This window comes from Bombus terrestris, chromosome 2 (genome assembly GCF_910591885.1).
Source record: "Bombus terrestris chromosome 2, iyBomTerr1.2, whole genome shotgun sequence".
In the NCBI taxonomy this organism is placed as follows: Eukaryota; Metazoa; Arthropoda; class Insecta; order Hymenoptera; family Apidae; genus Bombus; species Bombus terrestris.
In genome coordinates, this window is record NC_063270.1 from 12113336 (window position 1) to 12134137 (window position 20802).

The 20802-nt window shown below is 39.4% G+C and overlaps 1 protein-coding gene across 9 annotated transcripts in view; it reads left to right on the plus strand.

Annotated features, from left to right (window-relative positions):
• LOC100647530 (transient receptor potential-gamma protein) overlaps positions 1-20802 on the plus strand; it is a 100584-nt gene that overhangs the window by 2050 nt on the left and 77732 nt on the right. For 4 of the 9 annotated variants that reach the window (XM_048412455.1, XM_048412466.1, XM_048412461.1 and 1 more), the window contains exon 1: positions 1301-1623. The exons of 1 other annotated variant lie outside the window; for it this stretch is intronic. In XM_048412455.1, coding sequence (XP_048268412.1) covers positions 1621-1623 — 3 coding nt within the window. In that variant the 5' untranslated portion in view covers positions 1301-1620. Of the gene's footprint in view, positions 1-590; positions 1276-1300; positions 1624-18705; positions 18760-20802 lie in introns of those variants that run through there. 4 more of the 9 variants (XM_020867224.2, XM_048412483.1, XM_048412489.1 and 1 more) reach the window with 4 other exon arrangements.

Consider the following 20802-nt stretch of genomic DNA (forward strand, 5'->3'; position numbering starts at 1 on the left):
TGGCCATAGGTTTACCAAAAATACACATTGAAAGGAAAGATAGGAAAATAATAGAATAGAATAAAATAAAATACAATAATGTAATAAAGAATGAAATAAAACAGAAATTATACAATAAAGATACAATGAAATAAAAGAAGATATAGAAGATATAGAAGTGGAAGTGAAAAACCGAGAAATACCGTCAGTAAGTGTCCGAACAAGAATGAGATTAAATTCTTACAAATCATTAACCGTTGTAATGAACTGCTTGAACCCGTGAACGGGAACCGGATAAAAGATCAACCGTATTCGCAATATCATTGGCGTAGTTACATATTCTTGAAATGAGATCGGAAAACTTCAGATTCGTAATTTCACCTTTGTATTGTCACAACTTCGATACAAATTATTAATCAAATATTTAACAATATTAAGCGATAACGAGGTACCTTATCAGGAGTTAATAGCTAGCGAGAAACATCGATATACTTACATACCCTCGTAAAAAACGCGGTGAAGCGCTAGTTATAGTCTTTATCATCGGTCGTTCGGTTCTTGTGCGCATCGTTTTCATCCATTTTCTATTACGTTCGTTGAAAATGGACATCAAGAGACGGAGGGGTAATCTGCCTTAAAACTACCATGAAACACGCATCGAGACACGAACGAGTCTCGCGACGAGTCCATCGAATGTACTTCGGTACCAATAAATAACAACACAACACCGTCGAATGTCACGCGGCAAAGGCAGGGGCGAACGACGGAGCAACCGAAAAGTGGTATCCGTCAGGCTTGCAGGATGTGGAGAGAAGGGTGGGAGAGACGCCGTGCGTCGAGACGCCTCGGTCCGCTCAGTCACCGCCCAGACCGCGCCGCGAGCGATTCATCCGTCGTGACTTTCGCGTGTTCACGCCGGATCTCGTGTCAGTGACTTTCGTTGTCTTTAATTGTCACTTAACCACCGTCTCTATCTCGCGAATGAATCTTAACTCTCGGTACTCCGATATCGTACGTTTTAGCCACGTGTTGGCGTTTTATCGTCGATTTTCATTCAAAGATTGCGGCTACCGGTGGCCCCGGTTAGAACCGCGTTGATCCAGGCGTCGCGTGACCGTGTGATCTACCCGCGTCGAACAGTGATTCCCTCGCATCGATCACGTGAACTGCAGTGTAAGTTAGAAGTGGTGCCGTGGTGGAGTCGGCTGGAACGCATCCTGCGGAAAGCGGTTTCCTCTGGAGGCACTCAGAAAGCAATCAAGATCCATCGCTGCCCGGAAATGCCAGAAAGTCAAGGTCGCTTTATTTACACCGTTATATTACCGATTCGTCGTTAACAGTCGGTTTCGCGCGAGCCAAACGAAAGTCGCCTCGTGAATCACTCGTTATTTTCGATCGTGTTATTGTACGCTTGTTTACGCGCCCTTCGTATCGTACATTGAGAAACTTTTAAAGTAGTTGGATCGAAAGTCTATGATACGTTTAGTGTATTGGTCGTCGCAGCGACAGATTATCGTTGTTGTATTTTTTTTCTTTTTTCCTTTTTTCTTTTTTCTCGAAACTCGAGGAACGACGAGACAACTCTGAATGGTAACGTTGAGACCATAATGAATTGAATTCCACGATACGGCGGAACTCGACATGGTACGGAAATTTTAACAAAATTATCATTCAGAGCATGAAAGACGTAGCGATTCGGTAGTGAGAACGTTTCTCTCGACCTCGGTATTGCTTGTCATTTTCGGATCATGCCGATGTCAAGTTTCGAAAACGCGGATACCCTTCATTTAAAATACGCAACAAATTGTTACGAGTTTCAAAAGTTTTAAAGTATAAAATTCGTAAGCAAGATTTATAACGAGAACGAAGTTCTCTGAAAGAAGAGAAAGTTTAAAATCCATCGTTGTTGCAACGTTGCAGTGAAAAGCTGCGCGGGTTTTTGCAACACACTTTGTAATTTCGAATCATTTCACCTTGAGAACTTACATCTGCTCGTTATCGATAAATCATCGATCACGAATGAAATTTTTAGACAAGTGATACCGTGAATTCTATTTCGCTCGAATAATTTACAAAATATCGAATGAACGATAAGAATGACTGGAGAATATATCGATACTTTCGTCCTACATTCTTCGGGTTTTCTTCATTTTAAACCTGTTCATTTTACGAACGAAAGTTTGACACGAGGAAGATACAAAAAAGGTCTATCGTGTTGATTGAACTGTTACGGTAAGGGGGATGACGGGCTAAAGTGATCGAATAACTTTAATTAATTTTGACCGGTTAGCAATGAAGTCTTGCCAAGGCTGTCCGGATCGTAGTAACTGCGTGGAAGTTTATAGAGCGTGGAACGATTAATCACGGATATCGAAGGAATACGGTCCATGCATCGAAAAACGATTCGACGAAAGTTTCGTTACTCAAACTGTACTTCAACTGTATACGTCATTGTTTATATGAAAGTGTATCGAAATACGAGCGAAAGGGAATCGTGTTATGCCGCGTGCATGCGAAAATAAATCGTAGTTTCCGATGAAATACCGCTCCAAGTTCCATTCGATAGTCGAAACGTTAGTATTTGAGTATCCTCGATCGATTAAAAATATTAAAAATATTATTAATGATGTAATCGAAAATGCTTGCTCTCCGTGATTATATAATAATTTAATTCGAGGTCGACATTTACACAGGCGTCCAAATTTCAAACGTTGTAGAATATCAAGGTACTAATTAATGCAAATTATGCAGCATTAGGAGATTATTTCGTAAACAGATTGCGATAAATCGCAAATCTTTTACTATATTTCGAATAAATATATTTTTTAAACGATAAATTATCTGCTCTGTTTGAGACTCATTTCGCAAGATATATTTCCGTCCTTTTCTTTTTTTTTCGCGATTGTATTTTTCCGTCATACATACGTGGATTTATCGAACTGTTTATTTGAATTAGTATTTATTGAACGAACAAAATGGAATTTATATTGGTACACGTTATACCGCGTTTCTTACTGGACTTGGTCTGTGTTGCATCAATCGATAACGATACAGAGTATAAAAGTTACAAACATGTCACAAATCATAGTTTGCATTCTCATCTTTTACAATTTTATCATGCTAAGTCAAATAAGACAATGGGAACACTCGTAATTTAGAAAATTTATTTGCAAAATTTCATTTATTTTATCAAAAAATTTGCTGATTTACTATCACGCCAAAAAATTGATTAATTCTTGTAACTTCTTCGATGACTATACGAATTTGTTACGTGGACGAGGAAATTTATTAAGCGATATATCGTAAGAAAAAATGTCACTCGGAGAAAAGTCTTTGAGATGAATTGTGGGATGTGGAGTGGTTCTTTAGTTAAAAAGTTCCAACTTGAAAGTGGCCATTGTAAACGTTGCCATTGAGAAAAGCAAGCAGAAGGAACGCGTTCGATAGAGACACTCGAATCTTCATTGAACGCTCTAAGCGGATCGCTCGATCATTTCATGAATAATCGGCCGTAATGGCAACTAATTTTTGTATAGGCTGCCGATAATTCTTCAGCCATCTGGAGAATTCCGGCATTAAACCGGAGAAACGTTGTAGATAGTTCACGTGAAGTGGACTCTCGATCTTAAGCACGAGGCAACAAATATCCTGCGATGTTTTTTTTCTTCGAAACTTGTATTTCAAATAAAGTTAACATTTAATATCATCGAACGGTTGGAGAGAAAGCGAATACCCAGATATTGTTAAGTTATTGTATAAAACAGCAAACAAGTTTGGAGTGAAAGTTTCCGAAATATTTTTCTACGCTGCACTGTAAAAGGATTAATATTTTAATATTCTAATACCACAGCGAGAACTTGGTCGGTGTAACGCTTACTCGCGGACTTTTACTGTCTCGAAACGATATTACGATCAACATCGTACTGATTACAAAAATGTTTGTTTACATAGTATGACAGGACGGACATGAATTATGTATATTCAACTTTCATAGATCATTCGGTTGCGAGTTATTTTTTGTTGAGAGTAAGAAATGCGAGCATCGGTATTGCGCCATGTGGCAAATTGTTACGTAATCCACGCGGATTCATCCGTTCGCAATCCTACGAAACACAAGGGGCATCTCATTCAAATTCAATTATGAAGTATCTTTAGATATTTTCTTCCTTTTCTCCTAAAAACATTTCCGTACCGAGAGTAATTTGAACATAAATGTAAATAACTCTCAATCGACAAAGCGGAACACGGTAATCCTTTAAAAAGCGTGGGTTATATTCGTTTTGTTAAGAAGTACAAGCTTCTCGTTTTAGTACAAAGGTTCGAACACCTGAAACCTGGTTACGCTGGTCTTCGCGTGCATTTCTTAATCGACCTGCACGATCTCGAGTTTAACCCGAAGGATCTCTCCATTGTCTGATGAACTACCTCAAAGACGGCACGCCATGAATAAATTCATCTTGGTAATCACCGTCATTGTTTCGCTGTGCTCGGTACAAACAGATCGAGTACACCTACATATCTCTGTTTCTCGGCAGACTTAAATGGTATAATTAATCACGTTAATTTCGACAGTTCTCTCTTCATTCTTTAGACGTCAGGTATTATCGTAGATTTTTAACCCGCTCGAGCTCGTTAAAATTCGAAGCATCGATGAAAGGAGAAATTGCCACTGAAAATTTTCACAAGAGAAGTCGAGAGGCACGTTGAATGCGATAATGGAATTTCGAAAATGGAAAATGTCACAAGGAATCACGCACCCAAACTGACATACTCTTGAATCGAAATCAGATGCACTTCAAATCCATCTTACGGAAAAGTGGCCATTTGCATTTGTACCGTACGAAACAGGCCGAACTGTCTCGCGTCGCAGTACCATCGTTCCAATACTTTTCTCTAGCAGATACTTTTCTCTAGCCAGAGTCAAATTTTATGGAAGTACGTATTATAGAGTTTTCAATGGCCTAATTCCATCAGAGGGGAATTTAAGGCTTCGATAGACGTAAGTTTGCGAAGTAATTTCTGTGAACAAAATCGTAAGACGTTTCCTTGGACGCACTCGTCAATAATTTCACCGTCATCGTGTCGATAACGACGAACCAGTTTATCGAAACCCTACGTTCCCAATGTATTTTATCTCGGTTTTCCCGGTTTTAGTTTGTTTAAAGCATTACGGCGTAACTTGAACTTTTGATATTTTATTTGACCACACGCCTGCCCATTTATATACAAACTTCAATCTCGAGATATGCGTTCGCTCTGATCGGCTACGACATGTTTACACGAATTTACCCGACATATCCCCAGGTCGTCTGACCACGTTACGTTCCTCTGTATCTCTGTCCAGCTGCTGCGTTTGCGAAACTCGTTTCCTTTCAACTCAACATCCACAACGTTTAATTCTACGTAAGCTTAGTTAATCGTGAAACGAACAGCTCGTTGTTTCTCTCTCTCTCTCTCTCTCTCTCTCTCTCTCTCTCTCTCTCTTTGACATTATTCTCTATATGGAAAGAGCATTTGCATAAAATAGTAGTAATTTAAAACAATATATCGCTTGGTTCGTGACATTGCCGATTACGAGAAACCCATATAGAACTGTATACTTAAGCTCCTAAATCTATAACACTTTAATTCGTGAAACAAATTGTGTAAATTTGTATTTTTTAAGTGCCTCTATGGTGAACATACTTGTGAAATAATTGAAGTAAAATTCAGAAGTTGAAACATGGTACTCGAATTAAAATAAAATCTCTTCTATCGTCAGTTTTGACTCGTGAACGATATAAAAGAATGTAGGATATTGCCCTACCTGCGTCTTGTCTTTTGATGCCCGATTATTTGCTGTAATTTGGCTGTACGATAATTTTTTAGACTACAGAACGAGCAGGCACAACTTCGTACTTCCTTTTCAACGTCGTGCACAAAAGTGCTCGTTAAAATACCATGAAATGACGAGCCGAGGAAAGAGAAAAGGGGGAGGACACTCAGAGGAACTTTAACCGTAGCACCTTTTCTTCGTCTGCTATCTTCTTACCTTATTCCTCTGCCGGACTCTTACTATCCTATTCTCATTCTTCTTCATCGGTTGAATCGAGGTTATCGGAACGCTCAATTATTTGGGTCATTCGAGACTACCGTTTTCCACTAGCATCGAGCATATTCCGTCGTGCACCGAATATTTTGATAGAAATAGGTAACGTTTCTGTGATAAAACGATGCCGGAGCATATTTACCTAGGAAAAATTTCCGAATTAATTATTTAATATTAAACAGTGTTACGAATTTTTCGAACGATCCTTAAAATTCTTTTCTATCTATTCGCAGTGAAGATATAATTAACGAGAATGTGTCTTGAACTCGTAGTAACAAATATCGTAGAGATGTCTGGAAGTAGATGTTTAATACGACCAAATGATCATCGTGCGATATATTATGGGCGATTTCACAAGGGGAAGAAACGCAATATAATTGATTAGTTGCCGAAAATAACTATATTTCGCGTAGGATAGAGGATTGAGCCATGGAACACCGTATCGTTTATTACGTGTAGGTTAAAACCTGCGGGATATAATTTAACCGCGCGTCTCTATGCTTCGCTCTCTAACGTCGAAAGACCTTGCGTCGATAGATAAAGAAATGGTACCCTTCAGACTTTTCTAAAATTACCGCGACACGCGTCGCCCCAAAGAAATTTAACTAGCAAAATGATTTGTTGCTTAGAATTGGAGCAACACGTATTTACGAGGCACAATTTTCCTTTCATTTTTCTCGCGCTCGTATCCTATAAAAGCTTCCGGTGAATCGTCTCGTGTATATTGCACGTACACACGGCGATATTCCCGTTTTCGAAGCACACATTTTTGTCGCACTCGACTTTTCTCCATCGTACCTACTCGTTCTTTCTTCCAAGCGAAATTTAAGAAAGTTACAGTTCGATCGAACTCACTTGACCGATCTCTCGAGCACAGCTGGCTACCAACGGGGTCGTTTCAGAATGGCAAAACGCCGTCTACCATTGCACCCGGAAATTAAATGCCACATACAGGTTACAGGAAGATGATTGCTTCGTCCTTGACACGGTGCGGCATATACCGCTTATTTGCAGCCCTACGAAATTACGAGTCACATGATCCAGAGATGACGATTAGTGCGAAATAATTCCGGCGCTTGAACATGCCCGTAATAGATGCTCACGGATCGTATGAGCACGACGCATGTACGTAGCAGTGTGTACATAGTGTAAAACACGGATAGGTACACGTACTTACGCGTGTGCTATCTATTATATCGACACGAAGCTTCGATACACTTGTACGTTCAATGTCATGGTGCTCGCACGTGCATTTATCGCATAGCTATGTATTTGCATGCGTGCAATTTACAGGTAGCAGTCGATGCGTATGCAAATTAGCAGTCAGGGTAGTTTGTTACAACGGAAATTTAAATTTTCTGGGTGGGAGGTCCGGGAAATATCATCATTGCGTGGCGTAAAATCGCAAGTGAACGGTGAACCACGGGGTAATTCAACCGCTGAAGCGAACTTCTGCCGCTTTCGCGATGTTTTACACAGTGTTGGAAAATACACGTGTACTCGATAATCGGTCAACGATATGTTTCGATAACAAGCTGTCACGTATGAATTAATTTTGTGGTAGCAATTTCGCGTGATCATCAGCCGGAAATCGTATCGAGCGTCGCACGTCGTCGTTATAAATTTTATTTTATTCGTCGCTCGTGCAGCGAGTTGGTCGAGACCTCTGAAACCATGCGATTGCAAATTACATTATGCCGTTACATAAATTTCTGAATGTAGTCAGACTGGAATCGATGATTTTGCGACAACAAAAATTATTCATCCGCTGTTTCGGCGTTGACGACTGTACACAATAGAAGTAAAATTTCCAATGTTCTAATTACAAAGTCTCGATTAACCGAGTTAAAATTGGATAGTCGTATTTCTCGGATAATTGAACGACTGAGATTATGACACTATCTTTTTTTATGAAAAGTGATAATTTATTGCTCATTATTATATAATTTCTTTCCAATCTTTCTGAGCTATACGTGGCTAAATATTGATATCCTTTTACTTTTAATTAACGTAAGCCATGGCTATACAGAGTCCAGATGTATTTATTTCTCAATTTCACTGAAATTTGTCTACTTGTTGAGACACCTGAATAATTTCCAATTACACCTTTAATTTTTGGTGCCACTAATCGTAAATCTTGCAAGGGTTATAGATTTTTGCAAAATTTGCGACAGTTTCTTATTTCTTCTCAGTTTCTGAAGTATTCCTTGCTTTATTCCAACACTCAATACAATACGTTTCCTCTTTAATGCCATTGTATGATGTGAGATATTAACATAATATCATAACAGAACAGGCAAGATACGAGATCGTAGGACAACACGAGTAAGAAATATCGTTTAGTTGATAGGACGTTCGGTTGGAGGAAAGTTTGCATACTGAACATTCGTTTGTATCATAGAACTGTTGAGAATTGTGGATCTTATTTGCCGAAATAAAAGTAAAGGAACACTAAGGTTACACTTAGAATTCATATTAAAATAGCTTTAGATTTATTTAATAAACGATCTCCAGGATCTTCGCCGATATACATTTGCACGTGTCTCAGCACTTTGTCTCACCATCATCTGTTTTTCGAGACGCCGCGCATACACATACTTGCACACACTCATATTCATGTACGTGTGTCACTACTACGCGGCCAATCTAGTCTAGCACACAAAATTAAACATATCTGAATAAGAACGATTCTCGATAAAATCGTATGCGTCATTAAGAATGAACTGTACGATGTAACGTGACGCGTGACGCCTTCCGATCTTGTCACGAGTGATGCGAAACTTTCTATGGAATCCATTAACGCGGCGAAAGATGCAATTACGTTTGCGCGCGGAGCAACCCTAAGAGTAACCGCGATCTCGTCTATTTCATTTTATTAAGGTTGTCGCGCGTGTTCTTCCCCCCTCGAACTCTTGATTCATATTTAACGGTGATATTAGTCATTTGCAAGTTCAAAGAACCGTGCCGCCTGTTCCGGTATCTACAGAGTGTTTCAGAAAGTTGCAAGAAATTATAAATAAGCAAACAAAAAGCTTTAATAAACTTAGGTATCTGTATTCATACTCGAGCGTCTTGTAACTCCAAAACTAACGATATTTAACCCACGTTCGTCGGGACCTTTTTGCTTGTTTTGATGAATACTCAGTGCTCCTGATGTTTAGCACCAATTACCAGAAACAGTTTGTATTCTCCTAATTAGTTACACAATACGACAACGCAACGACAGTTTCAATGAATTTAACGAGTTAGTAACGCAGAATTGTCCCACGTTACAAACAAACTTCCTCAACTTCACTTTGGATATGCACGAGTTTGAAGGAAGAACTTGGATGGAGTTAAACGTTGCAATAATCTAAACATCGCGAATCCTTTCTGTTCTATCGTTTGCCATCGTATCCTAAACTTTAGCAGTTAGCGAACCGTAGGACGAGTTTCGGAAAAGAACCCAAGTTATTTTTACTCGAAATAATGAAATTCTCTCGAATAGAAAATTTCTTTGAATTGTCTCGATTTTAGTCGAGGTTGAATTACGACGGTTCGATATCCAACTCGATCAACGACTCATTCAACGAAAGGGTAATAAGGTAATCGCTGTAATCGAACAAATTCCCTTTCTGTTTACCTTCTCCGTGTCGAATGTTTGAGGATACGGAGGAATCTCGCGAGGAGTCGGCAGCGCCGGCGAGTAGCTAAACGTCGACGCCCCAGAGCGACGCCATCCTCATTGATTCCACACCAACCATTTCATAGCCCTCTCGCCGCTCTTCCTTCAGCTCGTGTCCTTAACTGGTTTCGTTGCCCGCGACCTGCTCCTTCGTCAGCCGCGGGAATCCCTTAACATCGCTGTAATGCGTTTTGAATTGGATCGATGGGTCGGGGAACTTTTCCGGCTGTTTGACCGAACTTTCTCAATTTTCATGAAATTCTGTCCTCCGTTTAAGTCCGCGTTCCTCCCGTGGAAATTTGAAGTCGACGATCAAATCGCGTACGCATGGATGAGAGAGACGAGGCAGAGATGATTCTGAATCAAAGACGAGCAAACCGAACGATTCGAATTTCGTCGTGGATGAATCGTAGAAACGACACAATCGTGTTCGAGCATTGAAAAAAAAAAGATAAAAAAATAAAAACTATTATCATCCCTCATTCTAGTGGTCGCGTTACTTTAAAATCAGTCTCTGGTGAATCATCCAATTTGCATTTGTCGTTATATCGAGGTTCGTTCTCTGATTCTGGTCACGCGTTACCGCGTGCTGACGAAATTTCAAAAGGAACATTTTCATTGACATCGCGGTCTTCTGTCAGAAGGAAGACTTCGAGAATTGTCAAGGCGATGAATAATAAACGAACGGGCGGAGTTACGAGCGGGATATTTGTAAAATAAAAGACCGGCGATATTCGGGTGACTGTAATTAGCTTTGACTCTACCAAATAACGAGGTCTGTTACAGACAGCGTTGCAGGCATAATTGCATTGCATTGATAAAGGGAAATTATATGCAAACCTAAACTGGAAATGTAGTATCGGGAAAGACGAAAAGAGTTCTCGTTTCATTTCGAGAAATTTAATTCGAGTTTCATATATATGGAAACGAGACATCGTTAAATAATAAGTCGTGTTTCTATAAAATACGAAAAGTCTAACTATTTCTTTCTCTTGTGATCTTCGTATAGAATTAAGTATAGTTATTTTAATTATAGTTATATAAATACATTGAAACGAACTTTATAAATAAGGCAATATAAGCTCTTACGAAACATTTCGTTAAAGAGCGGTACGTCGACTACTCGAAATAGAATGCTGTAATTAAATAGTTTTCTCTCGTTAAAGGACTGATCCTATTTATCGGTTGTTATCAGAGACGCAAATAATATAACGTTCGTTGCAATTATCGGTCTTCGTTTTTTGCATCGTTGTCGCTGAGTGGGAAGCGTATGCGACGCGTATCACACTTATCTAATAATCAAAGATAAATGGCCATCGCGACGCATTAGCAGCGATATCGATTCTGTAAACGAGAATCAGCAGCGAACATTAAAGCAGTCGGTCTCTCATGCTGACTTTAAAGCTCGACTTCCTAGTAGCAGTTATTCATTCTGCGAGCTTCATCTCGAACTTCGTCACTGAATTACCGATTCAGCGTGAGATCGACCAATGTTCGGTCGCGTGAACCGGGATAATCTCGGTCGGAATTCCGGACAACCGAATTCAAAGCGATTTAGAGCTTAAAGTATTTAATCCGACAGGTGACGAGCGTTTGAAATTTCCGTGAAATCAACGACGACGCACCGTGTTGATTCCTAGCTGATTCATGAATATCTTTTCTTTATGTTTTTTCGAAACATCGTCATCCACTGCAATTCAGTGGCACGCAACAAAACTTGTTGCTCTGGAATCAGTCCAGCCAGACAACCGCAATTACTCTTTCAATCGATCACGCGTTCCGCCGCGGACAGGCCGAACCGAATACACTTTGAACGCGACGATCGATGATTTCAACGCGATTCACGAACTCTCGGAATTTAAACGACCGCGCAACCGTCCCGGAAACACGGTCCACCGATCTTCGGAAAAGGTGAAGCTGTCACTGACGATGGAAAAATAAATCGCTTCTCGAATTTCTCGGGGTCAAGGTTTACGCAGCGATCGATTTTCCCATCGGTTGTAGCATATTAAAATGAGAAATTCGTACATAGTAGAATCGCCGTGATACGAATTGTATAATGATAATTGGGCGACAATACTGTTTGGATAAGAGAATTTTTCATAATAATATGATATAACAACAAGCATTTAGCTTTAGTCGGATTAATCTAATATTTATGACAAAATGAAATGAAATAAATAGGTATCTCATAGCTTATAATATTCATTTTTAAATTTCTTTTGCTTTACTAATAAGTATGATTTTAATAGTCGAGTCTCGTAACAGTGTTGAGGAAATTTCAAAATGTTTCCTATAGTAAACGTAATGTATTCATAAAAGCTTTCTACGTACATTCGAATGCCTTCCTGCATTTGCATACCGTGTTCTAATAGGAAGTATGCTGTTGAGACAATAAAACGTCCAGATAACGGCTGCTTCGGTAAAGAAGATTCTACTGTATTCACAATTTTTCTCCTAAATTCGCATCAGTTCGATAGAATGTATATAAATGTACGTGACACGATATATCGTAATTTGTTGTCAAATATTTTACGATTTCAAGTCAGCTGAAGATATTTAAATATCTTATTGATCTTCCATTGCAAATTTCCCTGAAATTCACACGCGCCAATATGAATCACGATTTATCCTTATTCTCGTGCCAGTAGTACAGAAAGCACCATTTCCGGTTGTACGCGTCGCTCGTTTGTTACCAAGTGGACTGTAGTGATGCGAAGATTTTCGGCAAGTCTTTTCCCATTTTATTTTTCAACTTACTCAAACGCACACGCTTCTTCGTTTCGGTTTGACACTGACAAAAACGATACTCAAGTGTTCGTTCAGCGTTCGTCAAAGTTTTGTTACATTGCTCGTTGTGCAAATCTCTACGTGCAAACAGAAATAGGAAATGAAAATTCTGCATTAGTTTCTGTCTCTGGTATATTCGAAGAATCGGATAAATGTGCACACGTATTGCGTGCGTGTATTTATGGATGTGCCAGGATAGCACCAGGGGGTCCCACGAGCGTAGAACAAGGGAACCAAGGATTCGAAGAAGCGGAATACGTCTTCGTGAAACATACTCGTGAAACATGGAATCTTGTTTGTTCGGAATTCCAGAAAATATAGGTTGCCGTGTCTCATCAGTAATGTGAATAGAAAATTCAGCGACTGTGCAGCGACGGCCCAGAGTATCGAAAACTATTCGTGGAATGTTTGAAAATGAGTACGCATTCCGGCTTTTTCCTCCGACCTTCGGCTCCGATAATGAGAAGATCAAGAGACGAAGTTTAATCAATGCAAACCATACGATTTTAATCACGCCTGGAATCGTTCTAGGTGGGAAGTTTGTCTACAGGGTGTCCCGTATACCTAACCCGTAGTACTATAGATGGTGATTCTACATACAGAAATAAGTTGAAAATATAGAGTAACATTTTGTTTTCGTAAATGGTGTTTCCTTTCCGAGAAAATTAAATTTGAGAATTTATCAGTCACGCATGTACCAAGGTAATCCTTAATTAAATGAAAAAAGGCTATTCTACATTTTTTGATTATTTTCGTGTGTAGAATCACGTATAAATGGATAGCGAAATACGTAATATTGTGAACGTTTTTTATTCGCAAGGTGAGAATACAAACACCTCGTGCATGTCTTCTCCAAGTTTATTCTTCTATCCCGTTATCGATCGCCCTGATCTCAACCATTAATTAAACGAAGTTTGGACGAACAGAATGAAGAATTCCTTTAACAACGTTCCCTGCGGCTCTTTTGCTAGAAACGTCTCTTTTATCAAGCAGCCAAGTGTACGTCTTAATCTAGGCACTCTTACTGTATCTCTGCTGGTTTTATGAAAATAAAATTTAATATCGGTGCCCGTGTAAACACAGTTTCAAGTCCCGCTGACACTCTATGAAACATGCTGGTAATAATCCTTGTACGGGACCTCCTGCCGTGCCCTTCTTGTCTACGACGACATTGTAATCAGTCATTTAATATCCACCAGGGAGAACCTAATTTCTGGGAGTCGTGACGAAAGATCTTGCGGCGCGGTGTTGTCGGTTGATAGGGAGCATTTCTCGATCCTATCGGATTAAAAGAGAATTTTCTTGTTGTTCTCTTACCTCCTACCAATTTTATATGAGTAATAAAACCAGCGGCAGAAATTTTATCGAGAAATTCGGAGTATTCCTCGTGTTTCAAAACGTTCTACTTGATTGACAGAGGTCGAATAAAGAGAATCGTTAAAATGTTATTAGAAGAATCGCGTTGATAGACGTTCTAATTACACGTTATTATATCTGCCGAGAAGATTTAACGTTGACGTTTGAAAAACAGTAAATTCGACTCGATGTAAATAAAACGGACGTTCGCGTGTAATATTATATTTAACGTTGAATCACACGAGTTCTTTCTACGGATAAGTCACTCTTTCTCTCTCTCTCTCTCTTTTTTCCCATCTCTATTTTCCACGGTGATATACTATACGAATAAATGTTGACTATAGGACGTTGCATTGTATCGTCACGTTTGCACGAATTAATTAAACAGCTACTTACAATTGCGCAATTATCGGCAGAGCTGGAATCGATCAGGGAAATGAGTCGTCAGCGTCGAAAGACGGAAATATACGTCGCATCCGTGTCCGTTTGATTCGTTTCGTGGCGCCGGACGGATCGATTTTTCAATCAGATTGTCCCTCGTGAATTCGTAAACATTTGTAAAAGCAATAATTCCGATAAATCGTGCGCGTGTTTCATCTAAATGTCAAGCTACGTAGAAATTGGATACTTGTTCCTTTTTCTTTGTCATTTTGTAAACTTTCGTCGCCTTATTAGTCGCGCTCGTTTCCTCCATTGCAATCGTATTCTTAGCACCGAGCAAAAAACAACGAGCTCGATCGATTGGTTCTCGATGTTCTTATTCTTCGCGAGAATCGCAAGAACTTGGCTGTTTCTTGGGCAAACTATGGCGCCGACTAACAGTAAGACATCGAGCGGTCTGCTTTTTACGATTGTCACCTTTTGCACTGGAGAGCCAGGGGATTAGAACAACGTTTCACTCGGCTGTATCGGCTATTTCTATCTGGATACTTCGCAAACAGTAATACACTTAAACGTTTCTTGAAACAAGTCGCCTGAGTATACAGGACGATTGGAGTCTTGGTACACAGAACTCGTTAAATCCACGTGTCACACGTACCTACCTTCCTTTTCTCAATTCTCCTTTATTTTTATGGCAATTGTCCGCGATCTTTCGCAGTAATTACGGTTTTTCGAATTCTTGGTTACTGATAAAAATTAAGCTTAAGCCTGTCCACTCCGTTTCGTGGTATTTCGAAATCGCGAAGATTCATCTAAAATTTTCGATATCTTATGAAATATCGATTATCGAGATAATACAGAATAGCTTCTTTTATTATGCCGAGCTATTTAGAATCTCAAGTAGATTTTATATCCTATACGATCTGAAATTCATTCGAGCATCTACTTGAAGATATCGTCGTGGATCATGCGTTTCTGTGTACGTACCAACAAAGCTTGTAACCTTCCAATAACACTCGCTACAACAGTGCGTTTTATTGGCTAGCACAAATGTTTGTCGTGAAGTGGAACTTCTCTCGGACACAGTCGGCCAATTTTCTTCGCAAAACCGACGAGACCTTAAGGGTAACTTATGGGAAAAATCGTCTAATGGAATGGCATCGCAACATAGCGCCATCTCCGCTAACAAAACAGCCTCGTTCATCTCTGTTGGATACACAAGAGTCAGGTGCACGATAAAAATCTTTTGATACGCATGGCATGTATCTAGTTTCTATGTATACATACACATTATTATTTCTCTGGCTGATAAAAATGCGACAAAGTTTTTCATAAACGTTGTTTCATTTAATGAAGAGTTTAATAAAAGAAGGTTATTTAAGAAAGGATTAATTATGGGAATTTCAATATCGATTTATTTCTTACATATTCTACAACGTGTAGAATGAGATACATGACATGTTTCCATAATAATTTGTCTTATAATAATATTATCTTTGTGCAAACATGTTCATCGACAAATAAATAAAGTCAGGCAAAATAGGTGGAGTACCTTTTTCGTCTACGCAATGTGCCTGAACTCGATATATATTTTTTGTCCGATAAATTATTGCTCGATCATACATTTCCTTTGCTTTGGCACATAATCAATCATAGTCAATACATAGTCGTATAATCAAATAACTGTATTACGTGTGAGAGATCCTGAACATCTCTGATCGTGAACTATCTTGAACGAGAAGGAACACTTTAGAATAAAAATGTAATAATTTCTATTCTGCTTTTCAAAGAGATCATCGGAAAATTTTTAATTAATCGAGATTTAGGGATAAGCGATCGCTCCGTACTCGATATACTAATAATTGACATTCCACTGCAATATAATTCTGCTTTAACAAATTATATCGACATTGAAATCTCTATAAATAATAGGCTGGAAGGAAATCCAGAAATTCTTTATTTATCGTAGACATTCTGTTAATATTTGAAACGTTCTAGCTCTCAGACGATACTTTGTTTAAACGATCTCGGATTACAAACGCTTCAATGAAACACTGTTTTTGAGACGAGTAGCTTTTCTTCAAGTTCGTCACGCTCTCAATAATGAATCTTACGAGCTCATAGCGACGCACAGTTCTTCGAGTGTTTCTCCACCTCGAATGCCTGCAGCAACGTATATACAAGCGTTAAGCTCGGTTTCCTTTCTACCTTTCCTTTGTTCTGCTTTACGTTTAAGTGCTCATATTAATATATCTCTATAACCTCAATTTTCTTGGAAATGGAGAAACGGGTTGGTTATTTCAACAAAGTTGTTCTATGTGGTTAGGTGCACCTTGCAAAATTTTGGATTTCGTCAGTGAATTTCACTAAAGTAAAATATAGATTATTCGAAGTGTTATATGTACGTTGTATATCAACGTGCTGTTCCAAGCTAAAATTATAAACCGTAATCTTTCACTTTTATGAATTTACGATGGTTGCTATAGTTCCTGGGACTTGAATCATTTCTTGTAAAATATACGAACGGAAGCTTGTTTTCGTCATACGCTAGTAATTTTACAAAAATACTTGGTTTCTGTAGTCGCCTTAGTTTCTTAGTCGCCTATATTTTTAATGTTCATCGTTGAAAATTACAATCTTTTCTCGCTCTAACAATGGTATATGCATTATTTCGTGTAAAATTCTAATTTTAAAAAATACCTACATTGTCTCTAAAATTTTCTTCTATTTTACTACGAACGTTACGAATAATCTAATATCTTAGTCGTAGCTGTAAATTAGAATTTTTGTTCGTAGCTTACGGTAACAGAAAGAAATCACGACACGTTGGTGAATCGACATCGCTAATTTCGTAGACGTTGCAGAAACATAATGGCTGATTTGAGAGAGTAGGTGAAGGCGTTGAGGAGAACCGTTGAATGAAACACGAGAGCTTCACGTGGGCGCTCGTGAGTTCAACAACAGCTGCGGACCATCCAGCAGCGTGTACATTGGTTCAGCCCTCGGTGGCTGAAATTGTTCAGCACGAAATTACCGAGCTCCGTTTCGTCGTTGGTACTTCCTGTTGCGGTGTAACGCCGCTATTTCCACCGAGTTTTGTTTGGCGTGGAAAAATTTGGTCTAGAAAAGTCGCGTGAAGTTTGTCACGATCCGATTTCTATCGTAATCGTAGATTACCACGTTCCAAAGCAGGCCAAATTTGACTCTTTGAAAAAAATATACAATCGTTTCTTTCTTATCTTTCTTCCCTTTACGTCGTTAAGAAATTAGGCAAAGTATTTTCCTTAATTACAGCACGATATTTTATCGATTATCATTGTTTCTTCGTTTCTTCCTATTGCCTTTATTTCCTCAAGAAATTAGGAAGATTTATTGGAGTACGCCGATATATATGGTCATAAAAGACACGGACATATTTTGATCTGTGGATCCACTGCGAGTGATGCGCGAAAAAATAGTTTAGTCTGAGAAATTATTGAAAACACACCGTAGAAAGTACGTCAGTTTAGCCACAAGAGCGTTATAATTCTGTCTAGTTTTCACTTCCTAAAATTAAGCTAATAAATACGCTGAATAATTAAATAGTTTAGCTAAGAAACACGAAGCGTTCCGTTTCTATTTGTACACTGGTGCGCTTGTTCTCACCCTTTAATCTTTTAAACAATTAGGGAGGAACACCAGCGGAATCGTTTGGCTTAAGTCGATGTTTTGCCGATTATTATTCCTCGTTAAAGGGATGATCAGGGAAGATTGCTAGATGGAAACTCAATGGTGTTCTCGATAGTTTAGGTTATCCGGTCGGTCATAGGGCAATAGTTTGGTTGAATCTCGGAGTTCTGTAGTTCGTGATCCGAGAATACAAGCCGCTCGTAAAGTTCCTTTGGTATCCCGCTAGCAGTTTCAAAGCCTTCGGCTTATACCAAGTGCCAGGCAAAGCGTAAGATATAATCATGAAGAATCGACGAGAAGAAATGAAATGCAGCTGCATCCATTTTCCTGCACTTCGCTCCTTGATTCGCTACTTTATCTTCGTTGTATTGGTAAACGTAAAAATTTCATTTAGATTCTATTCGCTAAGAAACAACGAAGATAGGTCTGGTGGTGGCGAAAGACCGGTCGAACGAAAAGAAAGTTTTGTGCTCCTTCTCGCGTCCCGATACTCCTCGTTTGTCTTTGCCATAACGAATCCTTGAAAGGAGCGTAAAGCAAACAGAAAAGAACGAAACGAGTGTACAATAGGGAATCGCGAAGCTGTTATTGTGTCGGTTACTTTAATTCCGTCGGTGGATAAAAGTTTCAAAATAAAGAGTCTCGAAATAATGTCGACTTCGAAATTGGATATGCTGCAGCACGCGGCTTGCTGCGTATCCTATCGCCTCGACTGCATTCCCTTAATTACTCGCGCGGACGGTGTACTAATTAACAGAAACGCCGTTCTCTGTTCTAGGTGAGACGAGGACGTGAGGGCTGATCCGATGAATGGGGCTCAGCTCTGGCACAGGTATTGTCTAGAAATAATTTCGAAAGGCAGCTTTCCTCGTGGAGAGGTAGCGAGCCAATTTGTATATCGTGATTACAGCTTAAACTCAGTTCCTGGATATTAGATTCTTACATCGATATCCTTTCGTGCATCTATTTCGTCGTAGTTTAGAGAGTCGATGCAATTACGCCAGCAATATAGGTCACATCACCCTCGAAACACATGTCACTTTTCCATTCGTTTCGTCTCCCTTGACGATGATATATTATCACGCGAGAGACACCTGATTTTTTAATTTATATTTTTTATAATTATCAAACATAATGCTCTTACCATTTAGGTGGCACGAAATTTCCTCAAATTTCTGCCGTACGTTGCGTGTAGGTTGCTGTGTAAAAAATAATCGTGCGCGGGTGTCTTACTATTGCACGTTAGCCGATCGCTACGCGATTCGCTGGATCGAACTATACATTAACAACAACGTTACATTTACATAGCCACGTACACACCAGTTAATAAGTGTTGGGACACGTGCTGATTTCATACGAAGCATGTCAGTCGATCTAAATTATCAAGAAACCAATTGATCGATCAAAATTCTATTTCCATGCAAAGTTGTGATTTAATACGTGCGCATAGCAAGAATTTGTCAAAACTATTTCCAAGCATTGCAGCAACGTAGTAACCATTTAACAATTATGCGTCGATCTCATAGTTTTTCCATTCTATCCAAATCCTGTTGAACAGATTTTACGTGAATTCGCTTCGTGGAACCGAACGTTTTTGTAAATAATCACGATGCTTACTCGCGGACACGACAAATCAAGTCAATCTTGATGGAATTTCCTCGAAGATTCACGGATCGTGAAACAGTTAGAAACGGTAGACACGGAATTCAAAGAGATTCCATTGGAGATTGCGACAGAGGCATACATATCGAGTTTTGGTTTACGAACTAGTGGCACTAGCCAGTATTATTCTCTCCTACTTGAATACAATGCTCTGCACAACAGGGGTGAGAACCGTATTGGACAGTGGGAAGAAATATCAAATTACGGATGACACGTAGCTCTTGCCAAGTGGAACGAAAGTCAGGTTCATCGAATCGATCAAATACATAAGTATGTGCATACATATGTATCAAGCAACGCGGTCGTTTGAAGTGATCCAAATCGTAATCATATTTCACCTTAATTCCATCGCGTCGCAGCTTTTCGAAATGTTTGTAAATTCAATCGATTTCGGTAATATAACGTTTTTAATGCGGCTTATTCGTAACCCTTTGACGATGCGTTACTACACGTTCTCTTTGATCAGTTGGAATTTCCAATTTCTTTAATCCGATCGGGGTGAAAAACAAATAGACTGTAACAAAAACGTTCTATCTGCATTATTCCAGGAAAACGAGATGCGAGTCGGAAGGAAAGAAGGCCAGGTACGTTTGGCCCAAATCACTGCGAACGGTTCTAGCGTAAAACAGCGAATAGAGGGATGGGGGAAAGGGTGGCGGGATTTAAATCTAATTTGCGATATATGTATAAGGATGGCGACGAGAATCTCTGTAAAAAGCGTGGCTCGATGCCTCTTTTTCCGAACGACGTTGTAAGAAGTGCACTTGGGCTGTTTTTTATTAATGCGGAAGCAGCCTCAGACCCGAGGCGTCCCTAAACTCTCTTTAAATACACCGCCTCGGGTTGGAAATATCTCGGGTTGGCATCTCTAAAACACGCTCTCGTAGCGGGATGCCGTGACCGAGCGTGTACTTTGAAAAATTAAAAGACCGAAAGTTTGCGGTCGTTGCCGTAACTTTCGTATCGTATTGTCATTTACATTAAACGGACTCGAGCTTCTGGCATATCTCGAGCACTTCGTCGCATTTACAACGCCGTCGAAAGAAGAGTCTTTCCCCATCGCACCTTCTCGATTGTCTTAGAAAATAAAAGAGTAGCGAAGAAAGCTTTTTACCTATGACGCTCCCTTTCTTCCTTCAGCTTCCTGTGTTCCCTCCGTCTCATGTTTTCCGTTCTCCTCGTTGTTTTCATCCTTTTGCCTCGGCTCTTTCTT